This window comes from Lonchura striata, chromosome 2 (assembly GCF_050655825.1).
Source record: "Lonchura striata isolate lonStrDom1 chromosome 2, ASM5065582v1, whole genome shotgun sequence".
Taxonomy (NCBI): domain Eukaryota; kingdom Metazoa; phylum Chordata; class Aves; order Passeriformes; family Estrildidae; genus Lonchura; species Lonchura striata.
In genome coordinates, this window is record NC_140704.1 from 24,655,001 (window position 1) to 24,674,539 (window position 19,539).

The following is a 19,539-nucleotide window of genomic DNA, read 5'->3' on the forward strand; positions in this document are numbered from 1 at the left end:
AGTGAACTGAGATTGGAGCTGTTTGGAGAAAACTTTTTTCCCATCGTTTTCAGGAGTGCCCAATATTTGCCCAATTATTTTTTCCTTTAGCAAAAACCTTATAATTGAAAGAAACAGTCCTTCAGTGTGGCGGTGGCAAGCTATTGTTTACATTCTACTAATCAGTGAAGTTATGGACATTTCTTGGTTAGTTTTGGATTTGGTTCAAGTAATAGTTTGACCTCTAGTTGTTTTTTCATTTTATTATTATTATGATTATTTGTTAGCAATCAAAAACATGAGAGCAATATTCTTTTCCAAGCATATGTGCAATTATATATGATTATGAACAACATGAATCCTAATTTGTACCATATGTACTGTCACATGTATGTTTTTGTTCTTATCCCAGGTAAAACATTGAATTCAATCTTGCAGCCAGGAATGAATGCAAAACAAATCTATGAAAACAATTACTTCAATTTTTTTTTTTTTTTTGTCTGTGGTGGAGAACAGTTTCTTTTAAAGAATGAGCAGTCATTCATCATAAAAAAAAACCAAAAACTAAATCACTGACTTCCCCCAAATTCAGCAGTGTTACTAAGCCTGCCAGCTGTTTTCAAGATACTGGAAAGATATTCAGCTGTTTGTTCTGTTTGTTCTGCATATTACTTCCAATGCTTGGGAATTCAACCTCATTGATCAATACATTTGAGTGACTGAAGGAAAGAGTGTAGGTGGACACCATAGTGGGGGACAGCAAGCATACCCTTCATCTATGCCAGTATTATGAGCAACAGGGAACTGTGAGCTTGAGGGATAATTTTTGTTTTGTTCTTCACAACATAACTGTTGTAGGTACAACTTATTTATCTGTTGTACAGACTTGTTTAAAAGATTTATTTTTAATGTTTGAAATAATGCACTTGTTTACTATTACTGTATGTGGGATAAATATATTTTCTTTTCAAGTTGTGTAAAAATATGAAGTAATTTAAACATTAAATAAAAGTGCTGTGGATGCTTATTTTTGTAATGGGACCAGCATTATTTAAGTAAAAACTCTCTATTGCTTGTCTCTAGCTGCACTTCAGTTCACTGTATCACAAACTAAGGCAGATGCAGTGCAGGAATTGCTCTGCACTAAATGGAACTGTCCCTGCACTGATGAAATTACAGCTCCAGTAGCCAAAGCCAGCCCGATGCTCAGGGGCCCTCAGCAGAAGGTGGAGACGTTGGATACTTTTCCCTGCCAGGAACTCTGCAGCAGAGCTCTGCAGGAAAGCAGAGCAACTGACTCAGCTTTTCTTTGGTCTGGCAAGCAAGAAACCAAGCCTATCTTGAAGACTTGCTTGAGTTACGGAATTTAGATTCACTCTCAGTAGAAGGGGATCCTTAAGCAAAGGAAGTACCAATCTCTTTAAGCTTGTGACCAATGAAAAGACACAAGGAAATGGCCTAAAGTTGTGTCAGGAGGTGCAGGTTGGGTATCAAAAAAGGTTCTTCACCCAGAGGGTGGTTGAACAGGCTCCCCAGAGAAGTAGTCACAGCACCAAAGCTGCCAGAGTCCAAGAAGCATTTGGACAATGCTCTCAGGCACGTGGTGTGACTCCCAGGGCTGGGAGCTGGAGTCAATGATCTTGATGATGATCTTGACCTTTCCCAACTCAGCATATTCTGTCATTCTGTGATCCTGAAAGCTCCTGATATTATAATCGGGGAGATATATAGCTCAGGTGCCCCCTCTAAATATTAAGTGCAGCAAATCCTCTCCCTCCTCTCCAGTTAGGACATCTGTTTAGGCATTGCCCCCAGCTATAAACAAACCCTGCACCATTAGTTCCACCCCAGGTTTCAGACCCAACCATGCAGTATTTTGGCTGTAACATTAAAAGCTGTAACAAGGTTGTTCAGGCACCCTTTTCTAAAATAATCAGGCAGCAACTTCACTACTTTGTGTTTTCAGTTTTATTACATTATACATTTCATGTATGTACAAAGAGAGGTGTAGGGCTTTCTGTTTAATTTGGTTGCAACTTAATACAATATCCATTCATATTGCCATCATGTAATGTTAAAAGAGGCTGTAAACTTACTGTCTTAATTATTACTAATTCTTTAGCCATTTAGCTGTCTTTAACCAGCTTTATAAAATCTATGCTTTCAGAGTAATTGTTTTAATAAGTAAAAATAAATAATTTGTTATTAAACTTACCTCAGATAAATGAAGATTTCAATCATAAAATAGTTCAGGTATTCTTAATACCCAAGTGACTTACATGATTAGATTCTTTCCAAAATAGGTGGAGCCTGCACTGCTACAAACAAATTCTTTATGCATGTATGTAACAGTTTATTTCCTTAAATATACTAGCACTGTTACATTAATACAAATAAGGTGGGAGCAGCTCAAATGGTAGATCCATTGATTGTCATGTCATCCTGGAGTTATCAGAAATTACTATCACTCATACCCAGAACTATTTACAAAGTTTAATCTTACATGGCATTAAAAATCATTATTTAAAATCCATTCCATTCATTTTGGTTTCAAAACACTGACAGCTGATACATCTGAAAATAGTAGTATAAACTAATAGAAGCCAACTGCTGATTGTACTTGAAATTTTTTACAGCTTGGGTAAGAAATGAAAATGTTTAATTTACTATAAACCTCAGTGTGCAACTTAGTGATTTCCCTTTCATTTATATCCATCCAAGCTGCTGGAAAGAAGTGGGGGGGTGTCTCTGAGGAGGCTGATTGACTGGTGAAGTCTCTTTCCTGGTATCCTGGATGAGGTAGGAAGGCATGATGGATGCCACTTGAAAAGTGAGTAGGAATGGCTCTTTATTCCACCTGTTTCAGGAACTGCCTTTAATTTCTCAGCTTGAATGCCTGTAGCTTGAGCTACCTCTCCTGGTCTCACAGCCACCAGCAGGATTTGCTGCCACATCCTGTGGGCTGTGCTGAGCATGCAGAGCAGCTCTGTAAACTGATACTGAATGTCTGTCAATATACAAGTAGGTACCACGTACTGAGTACTGCTTATCTACTTTGCTGCCATAGTTATCATAGTTGGTGTTCAAAATTAGTCTAAAAAGCAGCTCAGGACTTGTTCTATCTGCTGAAATCCTGCGTTCAGGTCCGAGCCTACAAACACATCATTGATGCTTAAAAATTAATGTAAATTAAGGTTCTGTGTTTTGACAGAACTGGGTCATAACTGTAAAAAGAGAAAAACAAAGACAAACAAACAAAAAAAACCAAAAAACCAACAGGAACTACTTTGGTCTTTTTACAAAATGACCTCTTTTTACAGATTCCTTTCATCCTCAGTCTTAAATTCCAAAATTACTCAAATTTCTCTTAGCAGAGACTTCAGGAACCTCAGCTAAGGAAATGCAGCCAGCACTTAGCAATTTTAAAGCAGACGCAGTTTTCTGCTTACAATGCAATGTCCTGATGAACATACAGCTTCTGAAAGAGAAAATATTACAGAAAAAAGACAAAGCGTAAGTGTCAGCTTAAAACAATGCCATGCTTTGAGGTAAAACCCCAAGAACTCTTGGTGTCAGCTGTTACAGCTGCAGACCCTGAAGTCCTGTGTGAGGTCCTTAAATTGAAGATTTAAAGAAGCATCAGAAATTCATTTAAAAGCTGATGAAAAGTGTCAGTAGATGAATAGCTGTCTATTGAAAAACATGGAAACCCCAGTTCAGATCCTTTTAGCAAAGTGCATGTATGATTAAGCTTTCAGCTGCATGGACAAATGCCTCTCAAAGAAACCACTTCCCAGCAAAGTATACCTTTAATTAAGTCCCTTTTAAGATGTGAAAATATAATCCCTGGTTTACTAGATATGTAATTCTTCCACAACAGTTTGTGCTCCAAAAAGAAAAAAAAAATGTGGAGGATATAAAAAATAAAAAGCATTGGGGCTCTTAATTATGAATACCACAAAAAAATTTAAAGAGTGTTTTTAAAGAGTTAGTCCAGGTATAATATACCAAATTATACCCTTGCTTATTTTCAGACATGAATTTTTGCCTACAATAGTTTGTAACAGTTTCTTCTAACATAACCAGGTGAATGAATGGACAGATTTTAAATGCTTTATTGCTTACAAGTATTGAAATAGCTTAAATATCTGTTAAAAGAACAGAAACCTAATTTTTATAATGGGAAGTTTTAGTTATCTTCTCTGGGGGGTTATTTCTTTATTTATTTTCCAAAAATAACTTTGCTCATTATATTTGGTAATCTCTAAAAAATTAATACCTAATATATGTGCAGTACTATTTCTGAGCCTCATCATGTGGCACAAGATTTCATGCTTGTACTCTACTGCTTTTCCTGTGCAAATGTTAGGCAATTATATCATCCCAGTAACAGTCTGAAATCCTTTCAATCTCTGAAGTTTTGATTTTCCTGTTAAAACTTTCAGGCAAAATCACAAGACAGAATAAAGCTTGATATTTATTAATACATATATATATATACACACATACATACTTGTATATATATGTAGGTGTGTATATATACATTAAAGATTACTTCCTGAATGTAACAAATATAAAAAGTTATCAGTGTTTACAAATTGTCAAAAATGTCCAAAGTACAAAAGGATACAGTACATCAGTTATATGGAAGTGATTGTACTCCTGGCACTGAAAGCATCATAATACTGTGGGCATGCACAATATACACCAGAAAAACTCATGCATCAACCAGAACAAATAAGGAAGTGAGACAATTTGCTGCCTTCTTTGATTACAAATTCATTGCTTCTGTTAGTTTTCTTTCCTCAGGAATACCATTTACCTGCAAAAGAGATAAGAATTTATATAATCCACCAGTGACACATGATGCTTCAACAGTGAATTGTCAACTATGAGCACAGCACATAAAACAGTATTTATTATTCCTTTATCAACAGCCACACTGGAGAAACACCACAAGTACAGCCTGGATTAAAAGACAATATATACATGACAAAGCATTCTTCTGGGAAGGGAGAGGGCTGGGAAAATATTGTTTAGCTGGAAATTTATCTTATTTGGGATCTAACAGACTTCATAGGGAGGCTGAGGCACAAACCAGAAAAGGTGGTACATGGTGTACATGCAATATTTAGTCCTTTATATTATAGGAATACCCTATAAGCTTTTTCATCTAAGCACCTTAAACAGTCCCTGTGAATTCTGCCTTTTGACAGAGAGACAATTATAAAACCTAATGTATCTGTTCATATGGGAGACCAGCAGCAATTTCCATTATTGTAATAAACATTAGATGTGAGTGGTCATCTCTCAAACAATTCTTTCCCAATTCACTTTTAACTTTGTGAAATAGTCAAGTATGTCAGCTATTAAGTCTGCCTTTTTATGTAAGGTTAAAATAAAACTATTCCTTACAGGGGATTCAGATAGTTCCTGAAGTGGACAACAGTTATTATCCATGGTCTGCTCTTCAAATTATTAAATACGGTCTACTGAAGATTTAAAATAGAAATTTCTTTTTCACAGCTGTGATTGATAGTATGTTAAATTCCCTGAGTATATTACTGTTAGTTTTCTATAGGAAAGGAAGAGAATTTAACAATTAATGTCTCATTCTATAGGTTTTTTGGCCTTAGGTGTTCTGTTTCTCTAAATGACTTACTTGAACAGATTGATAAAATTGATTGCTAAGTTTGTACTCATGCTACTTAGTAGTGCCTGAATTTTGTTTTAAATCGTAACTTTCTAAAAATCTAACATTCTGGCAACAGGAGTTATGGATATACTTTCAGAAAAGCTGCAGAAGGCACATGCCATCATGTCATGGAAGTGCTTGCAGGGTCACCTGTACATCTGAGCTACAAAGCAAGGTGTCATTATAAACCAAGGGAAGAGAAGGAAACACCCTCTGTCCCAAATACATTCCACTACCCACCCCCGCTGGATTTCTGAGAGCTTGTCACAGGCAGCATTTGTGATGACTATGAAAGAACAGTTGTATTCTACAAAAATAATGTACTGTATAAAATATAGACACAGGGGAAATTTTGAGATCTTATTTTAGGGCAGTTTTTCAGTGTGATTCAAAAGTGCTAGCTTGTATTTCATACCTTTGCAAAAATGCTTCATTGCTGTCACTGTACAGTATTACCAGGTGATTTTGCATCTTATTTGCTGCAAGACAGACTGGAATTCTTGAAATGAAACAGTCATAGCAGAAGGGCAGCACTGTGTGTTTTTTTTATTTTGCCTTCTAAACAGTGTGAGTGAGAAAGCTGTGCTAAATGTCAACCCAAACCAGTGCCGGAGCCTCTGGATCAAGGCTTTGACTGCCAGGGTCATCCACCATTTCCAGCATATGTACAATGAGAACTACAAATGGCAAAGCTACCAGAACTGCTATCAGACTTTTTATACCTGTGTTTTTAATTTCCACATAACAAAGCCCACATGGAGAGAAACAGCTATTATATACTTGCCTCAAATCTTTGAAATGTTGTCATACGAAATTCTCCTTTAATCCCCGAAAGCAGTAATGAAGAAGAAGGATTTTCAGTGAAAAGAAAGGGTTGCTTATGTAACTCCCAAGTCAAAATAAATCTTCTCCTTGGAGCTGTAGTTCCCATATTATGTTCAAAACATACGTATCTCTAGAGTTTTGATTAAATACCTCTTTGAATATTTAAAAATTACACTTAGCCTCTACTTTTTCTCTGTGTGGTCCTTACCCCCTCTCACACAGCTATGGCTGTAGACGTTAAGTAGAGAGGACAGTCAGCCTTAGTCGGATGGTCATTCCTGAGCTCAGTCAGTACACGAGCATTTGTGAGAACGATATAAAAGTGATGACTACAACACAGGAGACCTAAAGCATGGATGTGCCTCACCACAGATTCCCCAGTATCAACACTTTATCTAGTAACTGCAATAAAGAGCTTCTTCTTCAAAGCTTAACTAATATTGGTGGGAATTAGAAATTTAAATTTACTATCGAGTGTAAGAATCCGAACCATGTAACTGCATTTGGGAATCTGGCTGTAGCTTCATCTAACAGAAGAATATTTATTTGAGGTTTCTGAGTTAGCTGAACCAAATCCCAGCCTCTCATGCAGAATCCTAATGTAGCATTTCTTCCTTGTTTAATCAATCCCATGCCAAAATTTTCACTGATGTATCAAAAAAAATTCTATAATGACAATTCAGTAGCACTTTACTGTATTTGAAAATTATTTTCACTGTCCACAGACTGTATACATTTTGACTAGTGTCTTCTCCACACTGTTCACTTAATAATTACAGTATTTTCTGAGTACTGACCTGCACTCTGCTGCTGTGGAATCTGAGTCTGATGTGGCAGGTTCCTATAAAAAACCATTTAATATCTTTAATGCTTCCATACAAAGTCTGAAGTGTATTATGATGAATGCTCAGTATTTACACTTCATTTTTTTGCTTATAATAAGCAGTAATCTATTTTCACTATGCAAATACAGATGTCCAAAGGTTAGCCAATAAAATAAAGACAATTAGTGTTAAAGTAGGTCTTATTTCACTTGTCAGCTACGTTCAAAGGCTCAGTCTTGGTGAAATGCCAGAGGCTACAAGAGTCACCATGGGTTTCTGAAGTTCAGCAAAGTCCGGTTTCTGTAAATGAATATTCTATATTCCGTGAATACAGCAAAGGAGACAGCATTTACAGCATAGTTATTGGCTGTGGAATGGATGGTCAGCCACTTCTATGTGTCAGACTCATCAAGGCAAAGTTGCATTTTTGTGCCCTGCTTAAGTGTCTATTTTAACAGCTACCAGACAGAGGTGTTTTTACAGAAAGGAATTAAGGGTTACAGTGTAGGCGAAGCAGATAAATACCCCATGGACAACTCAAGAAAGCTTTTGGTACAAGATTTGGCACTCCAGTCATAAAGACTGCTATTCTGAATAGAGAAGAAGCTGTAAAAGATGGGGCAAAGTACTTTGCAGCACTTGTACAAGGAATAATTTATACAGCTGTCCTTTCTGGAGAATTTAGCTTCTGGGACAGGGAGAAGAAAACACTCCTGCAGCATGGATCTACATTGTGAAGGGAATTTAGGACAAGCATGTGTAAATTAGGGCTTAGTTAGAGCTGGCACAGGACCAGTACCACTGGGGCCATGCAGGCCTGCCAGCAGAGGAGGCACCAGCTGGGGTTGGTGTTACAGCACAGCACAGCCACTTCTGAGATCACTGCCTCAGGTCTACTCAGCCACAGGCACTTCAACCAAACCCTTCCAGAAAAGCCTCTTTGCTATGGACTCTGTGAACTCTATGGACTTCTCTGAATTAGAACATGTGCAAGCATTGGTCTGCCTCACTAGTATCACTGAGTGAAACTTAGTGTCTCTCTCACATATAAATGAACTATAAGGAATGAGAATTATTTTTCTGGTTTCTGTCTTGGAAAGAGAGTGGCAACAATGGAAATGGGAGAGAACTATGAGCATTTTTCTTGGCAAGCCTGAATTATCTGTGTAATGGAGTATGTTCTTCTGTTCAATGCCACCATTTCAAACACAAACCATGTGTGACAAGTACATGACTAACCACTTACAAAGTCTGGATTTTCTGATATAAAACTAACACAAATTTTTGGTGGTTAGTTTTAAACCAGAACCCTGAACATATGGGCCAAGAGACAGGGTATCTAAAATAGAACAGTTTTAATTGATTTTTCTGTCAAAAGTAGTTCTTCTCCAAAACATGCAGAAATCTCACTATTCCATGCCAAGCCTCTTGCAAGCCTGCAGACTGAAAGCCAGTCATTTAATCTTATAACAGAAGGCCTTTCTTCCTGCTGGAAATGCAACCATCAGAGCAATCTTGAACTGGAGAGTCATTTCTGAATCCTGCCACAGTGAACACATTTCGGAGGACAAGCACCGGAACGCCCAGCGAGGTCACACAGCACAGTGAGCACTAGGAACAGAAGTGAGTGTGAGCACTTACTGCTGTGTCTGCATCAGAGGCATGCTGGTGTTGTCGTAGCTGTCCGTGTGCCGGGCCGGGACGATCTCGCCCGTCACGGGGTGGAACACGGGCAGCGTGGAGAGCGGCCACGCGATCTCTCTGTTCTTGGACATGTCACGAAGCTCTTTGGTTGATTTCTGTATAGCACTGTGGTGCACCAACTGGATGCTGTGTCAGCAGGAAATAAAACAGTGAACATATACTTTAAGTACTTTATCAAAACAGAGAGAATTTTGCAATTTTTATTATTATTATTATTATTAAAGTACAAGGACTTTGATGCATGCTACAGACTACAGTTGAACAATTACAATCTTCACATAGCTAAATTAATAAATATTTGATTTATTTGATTTTTTAAGGCAGTAATTATCCCATTAGATTTTTTTCTCTGAATAGATATTTTTCATAGGATTCCAGACTGTGCAGTTTGTGGCTGATGTTCCATTTATTTGCTGTAGTTAAAGTTTTGGTTAACTCCTGATTCTTGTGGTAGATTAATAAAAGTTTGTAAATTAATTTTAAAACACTCCATATTATAGGCACTGGATACCTTCCAGGATATTTCTTCTCTTGTTCACTGCCTTTAAGAGACAAGTTGGAAAGTCCAATAACCAGGAGTATTAATTGCACATTAACATATTTATTCTAACAGCACTATTTTATTTTGAATTACAGTCTTTAATTTCAAACCCTTTTTATTCTGGTCTTCTATCCTTGCCAAGACTCTGATTTAAAAGCAGCTTTCACATTTATGAATTAAACCATGAATTAGAGAGAATGAAAGAAGATTATGACACATATGTATGAAGCATGACAAGCTACTGAGAATGAAAACTAAATGGTAAAAGAAAAATAACAGGAAAGAAGACACTTACTCTGGTGTTTGCATGTTTCTCTTTTCCCTAAAAACAAAACAAAATTTATGAATTAAATAATAGCATTGATAGTTGGAACATTAATCTATCTGATGATGAAAACAGTACATGATGTAGAAATGCTGACAATGTTATTGCTAAACGCAACTTGGCAGCATTTGCAACAGGGTTTATGATGAGGCCTTGATGAACGCACGTAGAGAGATGTGATAGTGGTGACAGACACACACAGACACATACACAGGGAAATGAAAAATGCAGGTTAAAGAACAAGCTTCTGGCTAAAAGAAATTCTGTGACAAAATGAAATTGTAGTTCGTGTCAGAAATGGCAGAAATCACGTTACTTGCTGCTTTCCTTTTATGTGTTTTTCTTTGATAATATGTCTAAATTCAGTTAATCTCCTCAACCTGGTTTATGTTATAAAAGTTAGCATTTTAGAAATTACTTTATGTTCTCCTGAACCAATGATCCTTTTTTAGTATTTTATTTGCTGGGGGCATTTTGGAGAGCTGTGCACATGTGGAGATTTTGGGGATTTTTGTATACATGTTGAATATTTTAACCCTTTCCAGAACAACTAAAGGCCCTACATTCACTTGCTTGGAAATTAGTGCATGTGCTTAGGTGTAAAATAGTTCAGTATTACAAGCATATACCTTTTGGCCTGTTTTAAATGTTTATAATGAACTGAATGGAGATATTCTAACAAATAACCTTCTATGCATTATAACCTTAGAAAAATTAAGAGTTACTTATTAGCAAGTTAAAGTACTCACACTCCTTCCCGTCGGCAGCACATGATATAGGCAAGTATTAGAAAAAGCACCAGTGCTATTGCCGAGGGCACTGCCAGTGTAATTAGGAAATCCGAGTAATAGTCTCTGCTTTTCAGTGTATCAGAAGGTGGCTTGTATTCTCCACCATCAGGTAATATTCCCTCTCCACGAATCACTTCCTGAAAGGTGGAAACTTGTTTTGTATTGTCAACCTGATACCCCAGGAAAAAAAGAAGAAGAAAAAAAGACTATTAAATAACAAAGTAAGATAGTGTAAAAACAGGCGTGTATTTAACTAACCATAACATATAAGAAGATCCATATTATTCATTTTACAAATTCTATACAATTTAATCCAACCACTTTTTTTTAAATAATAGAACCTTACATTTTATGAAGCTTCTGATCAGTGTAATAAGTAATGTCATAAAGTTACTACTCTCTTTTGTGCTTAGCAGAGATACTATGTCTTTTACATGACAGATTAGTTTTAGGCACATCTCACACAAACAGTATTTGAGTACAAATTTGGGAAACATCTTTAGCGCAAACTAATTAATTGATTCTGATTTCTTTTTGATTAATTAATCCATTCCTTACTAAGTGTCTTCCTAAATAACAATACTGTCCTCTCTTGTATAAAGGTGGCAAAAATGAAGAGTCACATACCTACAATGTTCTTCCCCTCCTTCTTCATATTACACATTACATACAGAGCTCAAACAAGAACAGCTCGTTGTCTCCCTCACACAAATTCAATTAGCCTCCAAAACCTGCATTCCTGGTCACAATCTTTCTGTGTGTTTGTCAGTACCCAATGATCCTAGAAATACAAACCTCTTTTGCTGCTATATTTCCTATTGCTTTTGATTGCCATTCCAAGATGACTTAATTTTCTGCATTCATTTTTTTGTTATCTTCAGCTAGATGTTACTGTCAAATTTCATCAGTGCTACCTTTAAGATCATTAATCTCCAGATCATTATTACAAATGAAATATATTTGCTTACATGCTTGACCTTTTGTCTGACTTTTCATTGAGAAATCTTGCAAATGATAGTCACTCCTTTATCATTTACACTTCAAGTCATAAAATGCTGTTTTACAACTTAGGCAATGGGTGAAGAGATTTTTATGAAATTCCAGAAATCCTGCTGAGCTTCAAATGTGTGCTTGCACACATACACACACACACACACACACACATGTGTTTGTTTAACAAAAATTGATGCATTCTCTGCTCATTAATTCCAGAGTATCTTCAATGTTAGGTACACTGAATTCCATCTGGCTGCTTAGCTGAATCTCAAACCCTAACAATGCACAAAAAATATCTACTTATTGATGTGACTGACAGAGGTCCACACACAGTGTCAGAGCAAGCTGTCAGAGAGCAGCTGCAAGTGGAGCATTTATTACATTGCCCATCCTTGCAGATTGTGGGACCCCCCCCAAATTTACATCCACTCTTTATTTGGGTGCTAACTGCCAACACCACCTCATAAACAGTGTGAGGATGAGGACATGATGGTTCTATTTTCTATTACTTGTTTAAATTGTGGATATGGGAAACAGAGCTCAACTCCCAGCCCATAGATCTGGGGAGAATTCCTGTCTCTCAGCTTGCCTTCTGGAAAGCAGACTGTAGGGAAGCTTGGCTCCTTCTTCCCTCTGATGCAGCAGGTTACAGCAGAAATGCTGCTGGCAACAGTAAACACCCCTAAGACAGTTTAAATTCAGTTACTGTGGCACACAGCCAAAACAAGTGCTGAATTCCAGAAGGTTGTGTTATACTTGCTGCAGAAATAACACTTCTCTGAAAGCCTGTTCCTGTTATACATCCCAGGGTGATCTCTGCTTTTCTCAAACCAGCATGACAATGCTGCTTCATGATTAGTTTATGAGCCACTGCCACTATCAGGCATATTTTTCTGAAGAAGTACTCTAACCAGCTTCTTTTCCTTCTGCATGGGCACAGCTGACTGTTCTTGCATTAGTGGACTATCCCTCTGCTGCTTCTTTGAAAATTTTCCAAGTTTTCCTGTTTTCCAAGACTGTTTCTCAAATTTCTCAAGACCTTTCTGTCCTTCAATGCACCTGCACATCCTTGCACTTCCATAGGGGAACTACATATTTAAAAAGCACATTCCATCATCCAGCTATTAATGAGGAATAGCCAGGAATTATTATTAATTCTGCTATGATTATGGCTACCAACTAGCTCTCCACTATTTCCTAGCTTCATCTAGGCCATATTCCTGAGCTTGCTTGTGAGACAGTATCAAAAAACCTTACCAAGAAGGAATGACATGTGCTGCTCTACCTTGGTTTGACTTCTTCCTTGTGGAAGGAAATGGAAGACTTGATATAGTTTGTTCTTGCCAAAGACCAGCTGCCTTCTGCCATTTTTCAGGTGCTGGTATTACTGTGTACACTTGGGCCCTTTAAAATTTCTCAATGGAAAGCCAATAAAAGGCAAACAATCTGGGTATTCTTTTGAAACAAGTATTTTCCAACCTTTTAGAACCTTTCCTCATTTATAGTGTATAGGCAGAAAAGACTGGAAGTTTTCCAATCAGTTTTGTGTATGAATACCTTTCTTTATACTCAGTAAGTTTTTTCCATCAGTGTTTAATACCTCCCTTTCAGCTTCTTCCTGGGTAATGTCTGAAGCAGGCTCAAGAACCATCTAAGTTTACTTTATATACCTTCACCATCATTGTTCAGATTTATCTGAAACATTCTCTTCCAATACTGTATTATTTCTTGATTTTCCTCACAGGAACTAAAAAAAAAACAACCTTAAAAAGCCTCTCTGGGAATTATTCTCCTTTCATGGCAAATAGCCTCATGTTTGGTTATCTTTTTTTCTCGCATTTGACTGTGAAGAATGTTCCTATTTATTATTTAATTAGTCAACATTACTTTCATTCCTTTTTCTATTTAATTTTTAACATAAAATATGTTTTAGACAATATTCAGAAACAGTTTTTTAGCAGCATAGTATTAATTGTCAGTGGAGAATCAGTATCCGAGAAAACATGTATGAACACACTTTTTAAGGAAGTGTAACCAGCAGCATTAACATGCTGAATTAATGAACTACACTTCTCATTACTTTTACTTTTTTAAGCCCTGGAGTTCTCTGGCCATTTATAGAATTCACTGCTAGTGAAAACAAATACAGTGCTTTCACTGGGGGCTCAACTCTAACAGAATTTAGCCTACATATCAAAATCCTTTCACAGTCTTAAGAGTGTCTGCTAGATGGAAAAAAGTATCAGTCACAATAAAGTGGAATTGGTAACGCTGTCTGACCAGACTGGCAAAACTCTTACCTGTACTTCTACAAACATCACTTTTATGCAATAATAAAATAACTCACCAGAGAGATTTTACACCAGTCAATATGGAATTGAGTACGAAATTTTTTATCACAGGTTATTACAGGCTCCATTTCTTGACTGCACCTCAGCTGATTTTGTGGGTTTTCCACTTCTCGTAAACACGAAGAGAAAGGAACATCAGCCCCAACCATCACATACACACTGCAGAAAGAGATGAGTGACAGACCAGCAGGATGTCTCACAAATCCCCAAAGGACAATGATGTACTCTTCCAAATATTATTGCTGTACATAGTAACATTCAGCTGTTATTTAAAGATTGAAATTGCTTTTTAAAATAATTTCCTTCATAATATACTTTTATCTCTTTAAGCATACAGGTAACAGACTGAAATCAAGGGACTTTCCTACAACATATTCTGGTTTGCTTGTTAATGTAAATGTTTCAATACCATCAGTTGTGCCGATTTCTATGAAGCTAAAGAGCTCCGAGTGTGGCTTCCTCATGTAAGTAAATCAGTATTATTTTTGCAAATTGCATTACAATAGCTTCATTTTGTTTTAAGGAAATTTTTAATCTTACTTATCATAGATTTTTTTAGAGTTTCTTCCCATGTTTTCAAAATAAATTCACAATAACTAGTTATTGCTAAACCTAATACAGATATGAACATACTAACCCCCAGCTGCTTCTGAAAGATGCCATACTGTAGCTATGCTCAGCCAACAAAATTTGCTTCAGAATACTGAAAGCTGAAGGTAAACCTAATACTTGATTTAGAATTAGTGTACATAAAATATGAGCTACTACACTGATTGTATTATTCATTGTCATATTTAGTATGCAACACTGCTGTAAAATAGTCTGCTGCACCAGGTTATAATGTACCAATGGACTCTGAAACGGAAATCAGGTCCCAGTTGCCACTTGTTACAGTAGGCATTATCTAACTAAATATTTGAAGTGTAGCCATTTGTATTAAGTGACTCTGTTATTACTCTGGCAAGTACAGAAGTCACCTTTCTTCTTTAAATATGCTCAAAAACTCCAGAGACACAAAAGGGCTCTGAAGAAGCCAGTATTTTCTGCACACATCTTGTATTTTGAACCTTCATCCCTTTCTTAGATACTATTTAACTCTGAGTTATCCAAAATGATCTAAAAATCACTTTCACCAGGAAAAAGCACTGTCAGAACCATATTTGAAAAAATTGAATCCTTACTAGTTTCCTGTTAAATACTGTTCAGAACAGTATCTATGGTTACAAATCACAACTGGAACCAGTCCATTCCAGCAGTTTGCACTCAGTAACCTCAGCTCCCCAGACATCTTACAACTTTCTGAAGAAAGTCAATGGTGCCCTTGAATCACATAACTAACTCAGTGACTACAGCTAAAAATTACACTGTTATATGCAAACTGCTCTCAGAAATTGAAGTGTCTCTGCTCTATCATAACTTGCTTCAAAATTTTGAGTTTAATGAATTTGGAATGGTTAAAAATTTGAAAAGCATGGCAAGTGACTACTCAGAAGTAAAACTGGGATTACAAAAAATCATATTTACTACCAACTCATTTATAATTAATGGAATTTATTAGTATTCCTTAGATTATAACATCCATATATAGGAACTGTGCCCTGTTGTAGTGTTTTCTAACACAAACTCATATTATAACTGGGGCTCAGAACATGAGTAAACTTTTCATATCTAATCCCAAAACATAAAACAGCAATTGTAAATTATCTAGAAAACTTGAAAAAATATTAGGCTTCTGAGTAACACAAGAAAAAAAAAGTGAAGCAAAACCATCATATGGACACATGCTTACCCTTCTTTCATGTCATTAATGGGAAGTGGAACTCTCCCTCCCCTGTCAAGGGCTGAAGTAATGTTTATAGCATTCAAGCGTTCTGGCTGCCATACATTTTTCACTGCTCCGAGGAAGTCACCAAGAACTTCACTTGCCAACATTTCTTCTACATTCATATTTCTTATGAAGAATTCCGCTTGATATGGTAAAGGAAAATCTACTTGTGGTGAAAAAGAGTGTTGCATTAAACTAAGGCTCCATAAATCCAAAAATAAATCTTCAAAATATCGGGAGTAATGATTAATAGAACTCTTCTTTAAGATTGATACACTTTTTCAAAAATCTTGTGTTTGAATTATCTAATTTTGAATTTATTGTGATTATGTTTAATTCAATAGAGTACCATTAGCTGCTACTTGAGCTGAAAGCCTTCGGTTATTTGTCAAATAATGGAGATGAAGAAGCAGACTAGAGGAAAAGAGTCTCTGTTGGTAAAACTTCATTAAACAGATATGATTACATGACTGCTAATTTGGGGGTCAAAACCAATCTGCAGCAACAACGGATTCCAACTTGTGACACTCCAGAATGCAAACATGATAAAGAGAACTCATTTTAAGGTCCAAACATCTATATATGCCATAATCTGTTGTTTTCTGATTCTGCCTACACAATTGTTCCTTGCATAAGGTACACAGAGAATGCAGAAAACTAAACAACATACATAAAGAATGAAATCATTCATGTAAGGTCCCTTTGAAAAGACAAAGGAAATTTCGAATTAGAAGCAGTTTAATGAAAAACAAAGATGGAAACATTTTACTGTGAGGGAAAAAAACATTCCTGAATTACAGAAATAATCTGGATTAAAAAATCAAAATTAATTAAAGCAAGAAAAATTCTCTTACTTCTCCCCTGTGCCTCTATGCTTGGTTTGAACACCAGACAATTATTTTACAGTATTTATCTTAAAAAGCAGAAGCCTGTAAGAGGGTTTAGCTGATTTTCTGATAGTTAAAAATACAACCAGCTATATTCTGTACATACCTTCTGCTGACATTATATTAATGATCAAATTGTGTCTCGCTGTTTCAAAGGTACGCCTGTTGTACGCAGTGATCTAGAGTGAAAAAGATAACAAAACAATGCAAAAATGAAAATTATATAAATGAAACATCTGTGAAAGTTAAATTGAAAACTTTGAAATACTTAGCAATTTTTAAGTTCTTTGCCTCCTTATTTTGAAACCTATGGCCATTTATTCATTAATATATAATTTGAAAGGTAAGGTCAATTTATTTAATGCAGTACTACCTTCAAGTCAGGATACTGGAATTTTCTTGACCAGTCGATAGCCAAATAAAATTAATGAATATGTGAAAATAATGTATTTTGGTCCTAGATAGAAGTGTTCTGCCATACAAGTGTATTCTTTCTCTTCTGTTATCTTTAAGAATCACCATAAGGACAGACTGGCTTCTCCATTTCCCCACACAGCCTCCAATCCCCCACCCTCCATCAATACTGTAAGATCTAAATTCATCAATAGCTCCTAGGAAATAAACTGCATGGAGAAGAGTTGTGATTCCAGGAATTCCCATCTTTGGGGCTGCTATTTAGTTTTAGCTCTGGTCCCAGTGAAGTCTCACTCCATGTATGGATTCAAATATAATGCTACAATACAAGTAGATTTCTCAAAAAATCCTGGAATTTGAAAATGTAGGGGAAGTGAAAACTAGAAGGTAGATGAAATATTTGTGACTCTTACTTTTTGAAACATACACCTTCATTAATAAAACATGCAAAGATACTAATCTAAAAGTTAAAATATCTAGGATACCTGAAATGCATACAAATGATTACTTCTCAGTGGTGACTGTACTCCAAGGTTGTACTACAATTAAGGATCATTCATAAGAAATACAGAACAAGGCTGGATATCAATATAATTAAGTATTATCTTCTCTACCTTTTTATCCCTGCAAGGTGATAAATCTTTCATGAAATAAACTGAAAAAAAACTAATTTTCTTTCTAATTTTAGATTTCAGTTCACTCATTTCAAGAGCCAAGGAAGGCAGAGGAGTGACAACAGTGACAGAACTATGTTGCCTCTCAGCAAACAGAGCCACAAACCACTGTGACACTGACTATTAAATAAATAACAGATGTTACACTTCTTTTAAAGATTTGAATGAAAAGGAAAAATGCTGTGAAGTACTACTGCAGGTTTGTTTAACTGACGAGGGAAAAGCTTACCCAACACAATCAGATCTCATTTAACATTACAATTTCATTATAAAATTAACAGAAAATAAAATTGAGATTTCTCCAGTCCTAATTCTGCTAATTTTTTAAAGAGATTCTTTAACAGCAGTTGAACCATGAGTACCCAGAAAATCAAACCACTGGTCATACAAGCTCTGTACAGGAGCAGGGCAGTACCTGCTGTGAGCCTGCAGTCCAGCAGCAGGAGCTGCCAGCGTAGCCCACACACCACAGGAAGGCATGGCAGAGATTGCCTCTGTCCTGAATATTCATTCAAACACAAACTGTCTGTGCACAGCTTTCAAAGGAGCTGGAGCTCAAGAACGTTACCTGCTCTACTGCAGTGCTATGCATAATCCTGGGCTCTCCTAACCATAAGGTCTCCTCCAGTTCAGTGAGCTCTCCATGACATCCCCTCAGGAATTATAACATGATGGAAGTTATATTCAGGCCAGGAATATGCAATCACTCCTCTCAGAGGGCACTAGGAACAGGATCAAATGCCATCTGCCCTCCCAACACACCACAAAATTAATTCAAAAGCCACATCTAAGACTGGAACTGCAAGGAATTAATTTGTATGCTAGGCAAGATTTACTTCAAATATGGCTTGGGGTCATGCTTAGAATGGAGGTCTTGATATAGATCCTAGAATCTAAAAGCACATGCCTTTTAAAAACTGGCAATTTCATATAATGGTTTCCTCTAAATAAAACTAAGCAAAGCCTGCAAGAACTTCTGCACATGATCAGTTCCCTGATTATTACTCCTGCGGAAATCAAAACAGAATCATGAGCACAAAATTAAATATGGGTGAAACTACCTGCAGTGTAACTTAACATTCAGAGCTATCATTCTTGAGGAAGAAAAACTACATCAAATACAATTTAAGAAAAAAAAATACTCATCAAGGGTTTAAGAAAAATATACTGCTGAAGCAGCAAAATGGCTGGAGCAAGTTAATGTGCAGATTTCTTAATACTGAACCACACTCTGCCTGATTCAGTCTGCTGTCTATGAAATACACAGTAGAAAATATTGTCCCTTTTCCCTTTTGAATTGCTGCTTAATGAATAATTAGTGCTTTAAAATATTTGAATAGTTAACTTTCAAAAATACAGTTTTGTCATTGTTACACTCATATGAATTAGATTCATAAAAGTGCTAACTAAAATAAAACTTATCAATAAACATGAATACTGAACAAGGGGATATTTGATGAAAAATAATTTTAAAGAACCCCAAACCAATCAAACCAAAAACCCCAACCAAACAAACAAAAACAAACAAGTAAAAACACCCCACAACTGCTTATTGACTGAACACTTCCATCTAGTGGGGAAAAGTCTGACCCATATTTAGTTTGAATGTTACAGTTATGATTCTCCAAATACAATTGCTTATAAAGTTTTTTTGCTCTGTATTTTGAATAAAACTTTAATATGAAATAGTAATTAACTATTCAAAACA

The 19,539-nt window shown here is 36.2% G+C and overlaps 2 protein-coding genes across 36 annotated transcripts in view; one reads left to right on the top strand and one right to left on the bottom strand.

The window, feature by feature from the left end:
- CASD1 (CAS1 domain sialic acid O acetyltransferase 1) overlaps positions 1–1,006 on the top strand; it is a 29,542-nt gene extending 28,536 nt beyond the window's left edge. For both annotated transcript variants that reach the window (XM_021538393.3, XM_031503835.3), the window contains exon 18: positions 1–1,006. This exon is cut by the window's left edge and continues 1,792 nt beyond it. The gene's annotated coding sequence lies outside the window, so the exon portion shown is untranslated.
- Positions 1,007–1,932: 926 nt separating this feature from the next.
- The window catches only part of SGCE (sarcoglycan epsilon), a 32,865-nt gene continuing 15,258 nt past the window's right edge, over positions 1,933–19,539 (bottom strand). For 4 of the 34 annotated variants that reach the window (XM_085566900.1, XM_085566761.1, XM_085566780.1 and 1 more), the window contains 9 exons: positions 16,850–16,922; positions 15,821–16,022; positions 14,028–14,190; positions 10,643–10,854; positions 9,864–9,890; positions 8,965–9,153; positions 7,297–7,340; positions 6,459–6,493; positions 4,438–4,801 (listed from right to left, as the gene is read on the bottom strand). In XM_085566900.1, coding sequence (XP_085423026.1) covers positions 4,751–4,801; positions 6,459–6,493; positions 7,297–7,340; positions 8,965–9,153; positions 9,864–9,890; positions 10,643–10,854; positions 14,028–14,190; positions 15,821–16,022; positions 16,850–16,922 — 996 coding nt within the window. In that variant the 3' untranslated portion in view covers positions 4,438–4,750. Of the gene's footprint in view, positions 4,802–6,458; positions 6,494–7,296; positions 7,341–8,964; positions 9,154–9,863; positions 9,891–10,642; positions 10,855–14,027; positions 14,191–15,820; positions 16,023–16,849; positions 16,923–19,539 lie in introns of all 34 variants that reach the window. The other 30 variants (XM_085566909.1, XM_085566787.1, XM_085566718.1 and 27 more) reach the window with 22 other exon arrangements.